Genomic DNA, 14,248 nt, shown 5'->3' on the forward strand with positions numbered 1-14,248 from the left:
TTATAACCGTGTCATAACTAGCGGACGCTCCGGGGAAACTAGTCGGGCTTCGGAGAGACACAGTGCGCATGCGCTACACACACACACACACACACACACACACACACACACACACACACACACACACACACATAACAAAATTAAAACAATATTTATATTATTTTTGTACTGCATAACTGTACTACACATTAGTTAAGTACATTACTTACTCATATTTTGGGGGTTATAACTGTATATTTTGGGTTTATTTTTAACATATTCGTTGGAAAACTGTGGCTTGTGATGGAATATATAAATAGAATCTATACTAAATGTTTAGATCATGCGGTATGGTCACCATGGGTGAGAACAAACAGAGAAACTGGAACTGTTTCCATGCAGGTTCTTATTCATCCAGAAGCCTGACCTTCTTCCTTTTTGCTATATGACTGTGGTGTTTTCTGACCAAAATAAAACGTTTACTGTTTCAGCTCTAAATCAGTTGAATTACGTTTTATTAAATACTAGTACTCTTTAAAAATAGTAATCTATTAACATTGATGTGTACATAATTTTTAGATGAGCAAATGTATCCATATTCTTTCAGTTCTGTTGGATATGAAAGCAGCGCCCATATACTCGTTTGAATGCCAACAGCGCCCCCACCTGGTTAGACCGTGGTACACCATATCTTTAATTTTTTAAAAAGCTCGAACTCAAATTCAGACCTGTTCAACAGTTCAAGAGTTAGATGAGATTTTATTTGCACGTTTTTTTCTGTTGCTGTTATGTGTACTGCTGATTTTTGTACAGGTTTTATTATATGTTGTAATTTAATTTTCTTAGGTTTATTTATGTTACAAATGTTTTCATTTCTCATTCAATGATTCGTTCCTTATTTTTAATTACCTTATCCTGTTCAAGATCATGGTGGTTCTGGAGCCTACCCAGAATCACAGAGCAAGACAGGAACACCACCTGGACAGGGCACCACTCCCATTTTCACTATGGACAGTATTGCATGGTCAATACACAATACGGGCAAAACACAACCACAGGCCCCTGGAACTGTTGCAGCAGCAGCACCACAAAACTGGCATTTAAATGTTATTTTAAGATTTATCACAGAGGATCAATGTTACTTTTTTAACACAAAAAAATAGGAATATCAATGATTTTCCCTGACTGATGTCACTTTCCACATCCACGTTTTGATCAGATGTTTTTTAAAGAAATGAGCAGTAGATGGCGCTGAAGCATTTATTATGTCCATCCTCAGGCAAAAAAAAAACTGTAAAACAGCCAGTAGAAAACTACTAAAGTCCCTTTTCAGTCATCAAATAAATCATTTAAACTCATATTGTTCATCAAAACGACATGTTTAGGAGTTATGTTTCCACAAAAATATCCTAATACATTGGAAATAGTTTAGATATAACCCTCGCCTTCATTCAATTAATATGCAATTAGTCTCTTCTAGCTCCACTTAATCTTCTGCTGTTCACAGGCAGCTTTAAAGCTAGCTACCCCACTCAAGATTGTGGATTGCTTTAGGACACCCTGTCTGTTTGATTTTGCCTGTTTAAGTCTTAGCTGGAATTATACTGACAGTAAAAATGCTTGAAATAAAGGAAAACATATGTACAATTAAAATAAATCTTGCAGGTGATTTGAAAGGAAAAAAACTGGGAAAGAAGTAAAGTAAGTCATGGGAACCAGTAAGTGTATAAATGAGAAATGCTTTGTACTGGTTTTAACAGGTTTTTAATGGTGTAATTATTTTTTTGTGCTGGAGTATTCTGGTTTGTGTGTTCTTTGTCTCTTTTAAGATGTGTGTGTGTGTGTGTGTGTGTGTGTGCGTGTGTTTGGGGGGGGGGGGTCCCATGTTGCCTCCCTTTGTCCTCACCAATCCCTCCATCCTGTCTTCTTATCCTTCACTCACTCACACACACACACACACACACACACACACACACACTGGTTCCACCTGCTCTTCTCCTCTCCCTCTCAGCAGTAGTTCAATTTATTTTCAATGACCGAAACAGGAGAACACAGCAAGCTCCATACAAATTGAACAGTCTCTCTCTCTTGCTCTCTCTCTCTCTCTCTCTGTCTCTCACTCTGTGTGTGTGTGCATGTGTGGACAGAAGACTCAGAAGACTGCACTAACATATGGTTTGAGGACACTTACTCTGGGATTATGGAGAAAGTGGGAGTTTTGTGTGCTCTTTTCCTCATGGCTCTGTCTTTCAGTGCAGCATTGGCAAAACAATGGCAAGAAGTAGAGGAAATACCAAGAGAGGAAGAGGAGAATCAGGAAAACATATTAACACAGGTGAGTGTCCTCCTCATCTCTTCTTATTGTGTCTTCTGTAGCACCAGAATAGTGTAATATTTGTAATATCCAATATTTGTAGTCATATAGACCCATAGTAAAGTTCTCAAATAGCTTACATCACAACAACACTCTTGCAGACCTGCATTATCTTAAGCCAGAGGTTTTTTAACCCTGATCCTGAATCCAGTCTATAGTCCTAGGCTTTCAAGGTCCACGTTTCATTGATCTAGTTTAAGTTGTACTTTACTCTAGTACTGAATCTGTCTTTCGGTGCCATATCCTCTTTTGCCATGTGGAAATTCTGGGGAATTCTTCACTTGAATTAATTGCAATTATTGTGATAAGAATGATAAGAATTACTCCTGACAAGCAAGGCTGCATAGACTAATCCCAAACACAACTTCAAGCACCAATACTTACGTAATATGATGACTACAGTGAAAAAGTATGCGGTTAAGAACAGACTTAGTACTGAGTAACATGTGGAGTCTTAAAAAAAAGATTGGTTCTGTTTTTCTCTTTTTGGAAGTACTCTTGAAAAAAACCCTGAATTAAGTATATAAGGACATTATGTGACTAATCACAAAGCAGAATAGATGCTGTCATCAACAGAATAGTTGATGCACACATACAGACAAACAAAATGAACTGATCTACATTTAAAGCTGGAGAATGATTCAGCTCTGAAGAGTAACACATATTTGTACACTTCAGTCTTGCTATGTTACAGCAGGGGCACTAAATGGAAAGAGGAATGTTTTTTAGGGGGCCCTGAGCCACAGGGGCCTTGGAACGTGCCAGGGATTATAGATGCCTGTTTTAACTAACATTATTATATTACTTGATAAACTTTTCTCAGGGACCATGTCCTTGCCCATTGTTTTGGAGAAGTAACATTACCTTTTGGCAGAACATTGTTTCAGTAACCCTTCTTGCTCACTTTATTTACTTTAGTGCAATGTGTATAGTCCAAGTTCAAATCTACAACCAGTTCACTAATATTTCTAAAGATGTAAACAGTGTTTCAATTGGATTTTTTTAGTGTACATGTGGAAGTAGGGCGTTCACTCTTGAAAATGAAAAAGGACGCAGCACACACTAATGATTTATTTGATTGTTGCTATGGACATCCTCTAATGTAATATGTATTGATGACAAGACCATGGATAGTAGACAGTCTTTAGCGTCTGGCTTCAATGAAATGGTTTGAAAGCTTGTCCGTTCCTCATTCCTTTTTCATTTCATCAGTTTAGCTTTTCAGTGTCATGGGTTATAAATCCAAGAATGGATTCCAAGGAGGTGACATTTGGGGCCTTGACCAGGATAGCCATTCCTTTGCAAATAGGAAAAAGTAAGAATACTGTACATAGTGCCTGAACTAAGACAGGCGCACAAAATATTTACATGACAAATGAGCATATGGCACAAAAAGACTAGTAGTATTTCTTTCTTAAAATTTTAAAGTTGCATGTTGTTTCTATTTTGCAATACTGACTTGGCTTGGAAAATGCATCCGGTCCTCTTCTCTTTGTAGCTGCTGGGTGATTATGACAAAGTGAAAGCGCTTTCCGAAGGCGCTGACTGTGGCTGTAAATGTGTTGTCAGAGCCGTGAGCAGGAGCGCCTGCGGGGGAACGGGAGAGCTCCATCACACCTACAGCGTGGAGACCCTCAGTTCAGGCCCTCACTGCAAGTGCTCCTGCGTGGCGCCGCCATCTGCCCTCAACCCCTGTGAGGGAGACTTCAGGCTCAAGAAGCTCAGAGAAGCCAGCAAAGAAAACATCAAGGTGACCAGCAGGCCGGAGGAGGTCAACATGAAACAAATACAAATTAGCTTAGAAGGATCTATTTATACTTTTCATAATGCAAACCATTACTAGGATGAGCAGCAAGCATCAAGGTCAGAAGTATGAAAGAAGCTGGATGACGAAAGCTCGCTGTGACGGATTTTGCTTGGTTCCTTACAGCTCTCCACCATAATCGAGTTGCTGGAAGGGTCCTTTTATGGCATGGACCTGCTGAAGCTGCACTCGGTCACCACCAAGCTCCTGGAGCGGGTCGAGAACATTGAGAGGGTGAGTGGAGTGAGGTTTGGAAGTTGTCATCTACATAGTATTACACTGTATGCAATGGGAAAATGCCAAGCAATAAAATGTGATATAGGAAATATTTTCAAGCAGCTGTTTCTCAGGGTGAAAAGCAGAGAGTGACATCACATTCTAATACACCAGCCAATCAGAGTGAGAAGAAAAGGGGTGGGCAGTTTTCTCTATTCCAAACAAAACATAAGAATTTGAAAACTCTGCAATCCCAGCCTGCACACCCAAGTGGGGTCAATTGGGGTTCAAGTTAGGCAAGGGCTCTGGGTTTGCTGGTACATGGGCTATATGTGGGACCCTGCTTCCTAGTTGAGTGGGCTGCATAAAAGAAATAAATGTGAGCAGCCAAGTAACTTTCTATATACTGTGTCCTTAGTGTGTTGTTTTAATTTACTTAATTTAATGTTTCATTTAAGTTTACAAAAATAAATAAATAATTTTGTGAGATACTGTTTTTTTTTCAGGTGTGTTTCTCATATTACTCGCCTAGATTCTATAATACCCTAATTAACCTTATTATAAACCATCCTGGGCCCTGGAGGGCATCCATAGGACCAACATTTAAACACAGAAATACACTGCTGGTACCCTGCTAAGCTGCACATATGGACCCCATATTGGTGTGTTGCTTGGGAACTCAGTGTAAATTCCTTGCATATTTGAAGGATGTAATATGAAATTGATCATTGACAAACCTACCCATGTACATATCCTTACAGTGGTGTAGGCAGGAATCAGCTGCGAATGCAGATAGAGATGTAAAACCATCAGGGAACCTACATGACTTTTGAGTTTTTGTATATAATGATGATAATAGTAAATGTTGGGAAACTCTTTTTCTTAGGGAACCATTGTATCATACAACATCCTGCACATGTCTCATGAACACTTTTCATAACACTTTTTCGTTAAGAAATGATCCATGGATCTGACAATGTCTGGCGCCTCTAGATGTCTGGTTCTTATTAGCACTGCATGAAGCACCTTAGCATACAGTTAAGGTGTAATGAGGCACAAGTCAGAAGATTAGAAAGAAAAAAATAATAGAATAGAATATCATAATAGGTTTTGTGAAGCCTTTAATTTCTGCCTTTAAAACCCAGCTAAAGACCTATCTCTTCTCTCAGTACTTCTGCACTCTGCAGGCATAAGTGTATTCCTCTATATTATATTATTTATTTATTTATTTTTATTCTTCTTATTATTTTTTTCTCCCCATCCTCTTTGTGTAAAGTGACCTTGGGTATTAGAAAGGCTCTATATAAATCTAACTTATTATTATTATTATTATTAATCTGTCATTTGTTCAAATGGGATTTAATTGAAGGAATGTTTATAATGGGGAAGTAAAGCAGTATATGATAAGAATAATTAGAATTATCATTCTGTGGTTTGCTACAAAGTGAGAACGTATCAAAGTAGGATAAGTACATCCAAAACAGAGCAGAATGAAGTAAAATGCACTAAATCAATTATAAATGAAAGCTGAGAAACTAAAAAAGGAAGCATATTGGCTTTTCTAAAGCCATCTGAAAATTAAACAGAGCTATAGGAAACACATAATGAATTGTACTATGCAATTGTACTAAGTGTGGTGGATGAACAATCTTTAATTACATTTTAACATGTACTAACTACACTTCATGTAGTTCCTGTTTAATGTGATGCTGTTTTTTGTTGCACCATAGGCCCGAAGAATGATATTTGGTTTCAATGTATATAAAAAAATATAAAGAAACGACAGTAAAAAACACTCAAACTGAAGCCCATCTATTAGGGTGGAGATGTTAACATTGTACACTTGAGGTACATTGTACACTTGATAATCTGTGGCCACACTGTACTTTGTAAGTAGCATAAAAATAACTATACAATATCTTCTTTTGTGTGCTGCTCTTCAGAAAATGTCTCAGAACCACACTGATCTGAAGACTGAAGCAGGCAGTGTGCCACCAGAATCAGAAACAACAGGAGGAGCTCTGTCCACTTTTACACCTCCACCTCAGGAGGAGAAGAGGAAAAGTCTGAATGAGAAGAACAGTGAGGCTGCAGCTTTTCAGCATGCAGAGGTAGGCAGACACTTAATTGAATAATTCAGTCTTAAATTATATTGGATACAGCTACATCAGTACAATAATCTAATAGTGATATAACTTGTGATTTGGACAGAATAAATATGAGGAAAGGTTTGTGGGCCAGGTAAAGAGTAAAGTACCAGACCCAGAAGATGCTGTTAAGGCCTTACGGGAACATGAGCGACATGGGAGGGAGCAGAATCCTAAGATGATTGTTAGGGGCATCACATATTATAAAGCTGATCCAGTGGATGAAGTGGAAACAGAAGACAACAGTAAGTTAAAAAAATACAAGAGCCTTTAACAATCTGTAGTCAAAGCCAGATTACTTTGATGGTTAATATATGCACCCAGAGAAAAATTGTGTTACATATACAGAATTTTGGAAGAGCTTAAGAGTCTTTCAGCATCTCTGCTCTTCAGGTGTCCATGTATTAGGTAAACAAATAAGTTGTAAAGCCTTTTTGTGTAACAGAAATTGTATTTGAAAATGCAAACATTCTCCTGCTCTTTTGTTGTATTATCTTAACTGTTACACATTATCAAAAATCACAATTGTCATTTCATTATACAAGAATTAACCTAAAATTAAAGTAGCTTCAAACTGGCAAGTGAGAAGAATTTATTTGTCAGTGCACTCTTTGTAAGTTCTGTCAAGGGAAAAGCATTATAAAGGCATGTGCAAAGATTGTATCCAAAATAACTTGTGAGTTTTGGTTTACAAGGTTTAAAGATGGTAATTTTGATGTTAGTGAATATGAACATAGTGTATTAATGCTTAATTTTTTTTTAATAAAATAATTTTTAATATTACGCCACAGTTACCATGAAAAAAGCAGGAGAATATTTGAATTGTCTATTGTACAATTATGTTACAAAAATACTTTAAAGCCCTTGGGAACTCATTCTGAATTTTTAATTTTATATAATTCTAAACTTGGGTGTTGGTGTGAAATGTAAAAAAAAAGTAAAGTTAAAAAAAAAAACACAAAACATATCAAAAATGACCAATACTGCTCTCCTCTCGATGCAGTCCTAAAAGTGGGTAATTCTTATGTCAGTATTACTCTGGCCAATCACAAGGCTACAATAGCCACACCTCCTCTCTGAGTCGGAGTAACTGGTGAGCTAAAGCCTAGTGCACAGCAGAGTAGCAGCGGCAAAAACAGCCACACTCAGTGAGCAGTACAGCAGAGTAGCGGCGGGGAAAGCACCAATTTTGAGACAATCTAGAAGGTATCTTTTTCCTACAATTATGTTAACAAATTTATCACACGAAGCCACACCAAAGACACACAAAAGACAAAAGACGTCTGTATGGCTGTATAATTACTGATTCTACCTGCCTGTGTCATTTTACTCTGCATTTTGTGTAAAATGACAACTGCAGAATTGGATTGGATTTTGAGTTCATAATCAAAAACCAGAAAAAAACGTGCAACTCTCAATGCTGTGTTGCCATGGTAACCTAAACAGCATTCTGTTCTTCAGTGATAGAGAGCTGTCAGTCATGCCCGGTCATTAGTATATTGGGCCACGCCCACACCGTTCTCAGAGAGCTCTGAGAAGCGTAATTTCATCACTTTTGAGGAGAGATTTATTATATTTCTGTTTTGTGTTTTTTATTTAAACTTTGTGGAACGTTTCACATAACACCCAAGTTTAGAATTATGCAAATAAATTAAAAAATAAAAATTTCAAAATGAGTTCCCAGGTGCTTTAAAACTTCTTTGTACACCTAATACATTATGAACATTTGCTTATTTTCCTCATATTGACTCATAAAGACTTATAGACCAACAAATAGTAAAGTTTTAATCAAACAAATTATCAGTCAGTCAATCAGTTTATTTTACTCTGAAATACGTACATTGAGGGTAACCCACATTATCAAAGCAGCCGAGCATTTACAACTGAAGGGGTTGAAAAAAATAAACAAATAAAAATAGTTTTTAATCATATTAAACAAAAACAAACAGAATTACATAATTTAACAAGATAAATGGCAAAAGATTTAAATACAAACCACATAATATAAACAAACTGAAATTTAAATTAGTTAAAGCAAAAAAAAATATATATATATATATATCCAGGGGCCTGGAGGTTGTGGGTTCGATTCCCGCTCCGGGTGACTGTCTGTGAGGAGTTGGTGTGTTCTCCCCGTGTCCGTGTGGGTTTCCTCCGGGTGCTCCGGTTTCCTCCCACAGTCCAAAAACACACGTTGCAGGTGGATTGGCGACTCGAAAGTGTCCGTAGGTGTGAATGTGTGTGTGTCTGTGTTATATATATATATATATATATATATATATATATATATATATATATGAAAATTTTTAAAACAAGTAAAGTAAAACCAAATAAAAGTTTCTTTAGAAAATGGCCAGTGCTTTTTAAATGCACCAATTAATGGTGAAATCTGTTTTTGTTCTCTCCTGTAGTGCCGGAAGATGAAAGTCACAGTGGTGAAGGTCCTTTAGATCTCTTTGCAGAGGAGCAACTTCTTCTGCCTAGTGCACCGGCTTTTAGACCTGTCATCAGAGCTTGGTCTGTCCCAGCAAAACCCAAAAATGTGGACGAGTCAGTCACTCAAAGCAAGCCAGAGCCTCAAGCGGAAGGATCTGACTCTTCTCTTCCTGTCAAAATGAAAATGCTGGATGATGCAGTATCTGGATTGGTCAAAACGTCCCAGTCCACCACAGGAATCTCTTCAGAGGTCAGAGACTTTACGTCCACTTCTGTTGCAGAGAACTTTGAAGGTGTCAGGCCCACAGCACTGTCAACACCTCAGAACCTCTCTGAAACCAAGGAAGGAAGAGAAGAGTTGAATAATGCTCCACAGGCTCAGAACATCCTGGCCAAGCCATCAAATTTGAGTCCTGTAAAGGCTAAGGGATCAACTGCAGCTTTTACTGAAAAGACCACAGATAAGGAACGAACAACTGTAGCCACTGTTGCCAATCAGGCAGCAGTCAACATGGACACTATTACTGAGAGAACGAACAACCAAGGTATCCCTAGAGAAAACTTGATACAGAACATTGGAAAAGAACCAGAATTAACAAGGACAACACCACTGACCACTCACACACAAGCTATTACTGGGCCAGAAATTGCTCACTCCACAAGCACAGATCCTACAACAGCTACTGACACCAACATAAAAACTTCTCCAGCTACTGTCGTGGCTACACCGCGTGTGAGTAAGACCACTCGCAGAACAGTCGCCACTTCAGCAGCACCTGTGATGACCACTACCAGCACCACAACCACTGTCACTACCAGCAAACCTGGCAAACGCAAGTACAGCATCAGCTGGGATGAAGAAGAGGAAACAGTGGAGGAGACAGTTATAGAGCCCAAGATCATTAAGACTATAGTAGAGGAAATCTTACCCCAGAAACATCAAATGCGACCAGGTAAACTAAAGCTTTGTTTAAAAATCCCTCCACGTGATTCAAATGTGTGCAGCTCTTACTAGAATGTTTGTTTCCTATGACAGTCCCATGTTTAAAGTCATTGAGCCCTTCAGGCTCAATACACATAGTAACATCAACTTTCATCTGTGGCAAAGGTCATCAAATGTGGTTCTTTATAGGCCATATTAGTTTCCAGTTTCTGCCTCTTGTATGGAATGTATTGATGTTACCTGTTATAATGATCAATGATTTTAAAATCTTACATAGCTTACATAGAATTTGGAGAAGCGTTTCATTCACAAACTAGTCCCGCCCTCCCCTACTCCGTTTGGTTTGCTTGAGTGAGAAGGGGGAGTGGTGAAGTAGCCTAAAATCTTCGGATTGGACGGTCTGACTGTAGAGCTACAATTATTGGTTGTTATTGTTCCCCCCGGAGACGTGTCCTCTTTTTCACCATCTCAGATCTGGTCACCCTAGGTATAGCTAATAGAAAAAACCTACTCATTCTGATTTATATTCCCATACGTTTGACCTAAAGACATATGGGACCAATACTTACCTTTGCACAGCTTGAGTTTTTTGTCTTGTATGTTCCAGTAAATAAAGGCAAATGAGACAGACTGGCAACAAAACTTTTTCAAAATTGCACTCACACAAGACATCAGCAGTAACATTTTTACACTTGTAAATAATCATTTTAAACCTCTGTGTGCTTTTAGATAAATTTATGATTGAGAAAGGTTTGCTTGCTGTAATGAATTAATAGAATGTGGTATAGTAAATGTTTATTGTTAATTCAATAGTGGGTGTATCAGTTGCGTTAAAAATGGGCTAAATTATAATTCTAAATTCTAAATAAAAAATGTTCAAAACTAAATCTGTGCATTCATGAAAATGGTCAACAAGAACCTACAGAATACTGTTTGTATTTACAGGGGATTGCAAGGACACATTGGCTTCAATTTCAGAGCCTGTCACGCACAACACATATGGCCGTAATGAAGGGGCCTGGATGAAAGACCCTCTGGCGCGCAATGACAAGATCTATGTCACAAACTATTACTATGGCAACCACCTGCTGGAGTTCCAGAACATGGATGTCTTCAAACAAGGTATTATTGTTTCTATTCTTTCCATGCATATGTCCACAGACCTGAGGTCACGTGCCATTTTGTAGCAGACAACTCTAATGTTCACATAATGACTCTTTAAGGTGTAATTTCTATGGAAAAATAAATGGCATAAATGAAAATCCCCCCTGTGTGAGTGTCAAAAAGTCCCCAAGTTGTTTGGAATAATACAATATACCTAATATATATCTTCACTAAAATTTCTTCCCATTTTATTCATTGCCTGATGCTCCCATTGACTATGATTCCCCAATTCACACAATTCTACCAAGCTGGGTGGATGAAGAAGGAGTTTGGTGTGTTCTCCCCGTATCCACATGGGTTTCCTCCGGGTGCTCCGTTTTCCTCCCACAGTCCAAAAACACACATTGGTAGGTGGATTGGCGACTCAAAAGTGTCCATAGGTTTGAGTGAATGTGTGAGTGTGTGTCACCCTGTGAAGGACTGGTGCCCCCTCCAGGGTGTATTCCTGCCTAGCACCCATTGATTCCGGGTAGGCTTCAGCCCCACCGTGACCCTGAATTGGATAAGCGTTTCAGACAATGAATGAATGAATTTTTAAATTGCCACTAACACAACATCAGTGAATTGTTTAACATGCTAATTATCCGATTTTGTTAACTTAGAGACACCCACCTTGGTTAGCAATGTAATAAAAAGAGGGATGGCCATCCAATATTCCCAAATATAGCAAGGCCAATTATGCATTCTTGAGCTGTTTTCCACATATATCCAGACATTTTCTGGAGTTGTCCTTTCACACATGTATTGTACAGCCTGAGACATTCTGGCTCAGACATGTTCTCACAGTTGTAAATGTTCCGCATGCTGTAGGCATGGGGCTGTGCTTTTGAGGCACAGCGTGATTTTCTGGAACATTACAAGCTCCGTTCACAGATGTGCTCACTCAGTCTTTGTACTAGGGGACTGGCATGATGAAATCCAGCTAATGTCCATTACAACTGTTACAGATATTTGGGTTCACACATACAGCTGCTCTGGGTATAGTCTAGAAAAGTTCTGGGTTTCTGTGGATATGTGAAAGTGGCTATGGATTCATGGCCTCAGATAGCTGAGATCTTTCTTGCAGTCACAGATAGGTTCAGTGATTAAACATTTGCACCACTATAGCAGAAATGACTGTAATAAGATGCTGATATTTTACAGGTTTCAAATAATTAGCAGGATGCTGTAAAATTAATCTTGAAATTGTAAATAATTACTTAAAATCTTAGAAATCTATGAAGCATTTTGAATAAACATACTATTATATATTGATTAATTGCTAAGGCCTAAGCTAGGTACAATAGTGGACTACAAAGTAAGAAATTAGTAAGTTGATCTACAATGTCATGCATTTCATTCCAGGACGTTTCACCAACTCCTTTAAGCTGCCCTATAGCTGGATTGGCACTGGTCATGTGGTCTATGATGGTGCCTTCTTTTACAACCGTGCCTTTTCACGTGACATCATCAAGTATGACCTGCGGCTGCGCTATGTAGCAGCCTGGACCATGCTGCATGATGCCGTGTTTGAAGACGAGGAGGCATCGTCCTGGCGATGGAGAGGTCACTCTGAGATGGAACTCGCAGTGGACGAGAGTGGGCTGTGGGTGATTTACCCAGCGCTGGATGATGAGGGCTTCCTGCAAGAAGTGATCGTGCTGAGCCGCCTCAATCCGACTGACCTCAGCATGCAGCGCGAGACCACCTGGAGGACCGGCCTTCGTCGCAATCGATATGGCAATTGCTTCATCGTATGTGGTGTCCTTTATGCTACGGACAACTTCAATCAACAGGACAACAGCCTAAGCTATGCCTTTGACACACACACCAACACTCAGGTGATCCCTCGGCTGCCCTTCAGTAACAACTACACCTACATTACTCAGATTGACTACAACCCCAAAGAGAGGGTGCTGTATGCCTGGGACAATGGCCACCAGGTCACTTATAATGTTGTTTTCGCATACGTAGACCCTCTCTAGATGCTGTACAAATGGGTCACTGAGGAGCTCTGTACAGAATTGATGGGTTTGGGAAAACATATTATGCATAATGTTGTGGATTGTAGAGCAGTCCGCTTAGCATTTTTTATGATGTCATTAACACTCACATTGCTAGCTGATTGCGCTTACTGGTGTTTTTCTCTGTTGACAGACTGTGTGTAATATTTCAAAGGTATTAAAAATTACCTCAGTCCTTACAAGTTAGCTCAACATTTTTAGATAAAAGAACTAATGAAATGATTTAATAAACAAGTACATTTTTAGAATGGCACATAAGACAACAACAACAAAATGTCAGCTTCCAGAGCAGGGATGGAGCAGGAACCATGTAGTTTAAGAACAGACTTACTCAAAGTATTCATATGGAAGTCTGCCCACTCAACAGCCATCAAGATCAGGCACCTATCTCTTTGAACTGGGTAAGACCTTTAAACCCAAAACTAAAAAACACAGTAAATTTTTAAAAACAGGTTTAGAATCACTTGTAAAATCAGACAAACTATAGTTTGTAGCATATGAATCACAAACAAGAATTTTCAGCTTATGGCTGCTGCGCATGTGCAAACGTTTACAGCAATGGAAGGTTTTCCTGCTTCTGGCTTCACCAGCATGCTAATTGGCTCTTTATTTTGAAGAATGGTACTATACCTGTAAACAGGCTAAACAAGCCTTGTCTGGAAAATCAAACCAAAATCAAGTTTTTTTTTTACTCTAATAAAAGTATCTAATAGTATGAAAACCTTACAGGATTTCTGAATGTTTCAGAACACGTTGCCAAGCTATTTAAAGATAATTCAGAATAAAGGCATCTGGATAAAGGAATTTATAATTATTTTTAAAAGTTTGTAGAATTTTTTTTTACCTTAAAGTAAGTATGCTTAATGAGGTTAATTGTGATTCTTGGGTTTGCACTATATATAATAGTCCTTAATTATCATAATAGTACCTCCCAGGGGGCTGGTTTATCCGTGATTCTAAGAAAGCGTTGTATATACTGTAATATTGCTTTAAGCTAAAATATGGAATTGATGAATGTAAACTTTTTTTTTTACTGCAGCATCTGAGAAAATGTTTGGAATGGAAAAAGTCAATTAAAATCCAGAAATATTACAAACATTTTTACTTCTTGTACTTTTTCATTCCTGCTATATTTCTGTGGAATTCATGGCAGTTTCACACAGTGAATATTTCTTTGTAAAG

At 38.4% G+C, this 14,248-nt stretch overlaps 1 protein-coding gene across 1 annotated transcript; it reads left to right on the plus strand.

Annotated features, from left to right (window-relative positions):
• Nucleotides 1-2,146: 2,146 nt before the first annotated feature.
• On the plus strand, nt 2,147-14,213 carry olfml2ba (olfactomedin-like 2Ba). The gene is made up of 8 exons (XM_066677323.1): nt 2,147-2,314; nt 3,852-4,103; nt 4,284-4,391; nt 6,317-6,484; nt 6,585-6,765; nt 8,932-9,909; nt 10,845-11,021; nt 12,408-14,213. Exons 1-8 carry the CDS (start codon nt 2,180-2,182, stop codon nt 13,025-13,027), a joined length of 2,619 nt encoding a protein of 872 aa, XP_066533420.1. The 5' UTR covers nt 2,147-2,179; the 3' UTR covers nt 13,028-14,213.
• The last annotated feature ends 35 nt before the right edge of the window (nt 14,214-14,248 follow it).

Source organism: Hoplias malabaricus, chromosome 7 (assembly GCF_029633855.1).
Source record: "Hoplias malabaricus isolate fHopMal1 chromosome 7, fHopMal1.hap1, whole genome shotgun sequence".
NCBI classification, from domain to species: Eukaryota; Metazoa; Chordata; class Actinopteri; order Characiformes; family Erythrinidae; genus Hoplias; species Hoplias malabaricus.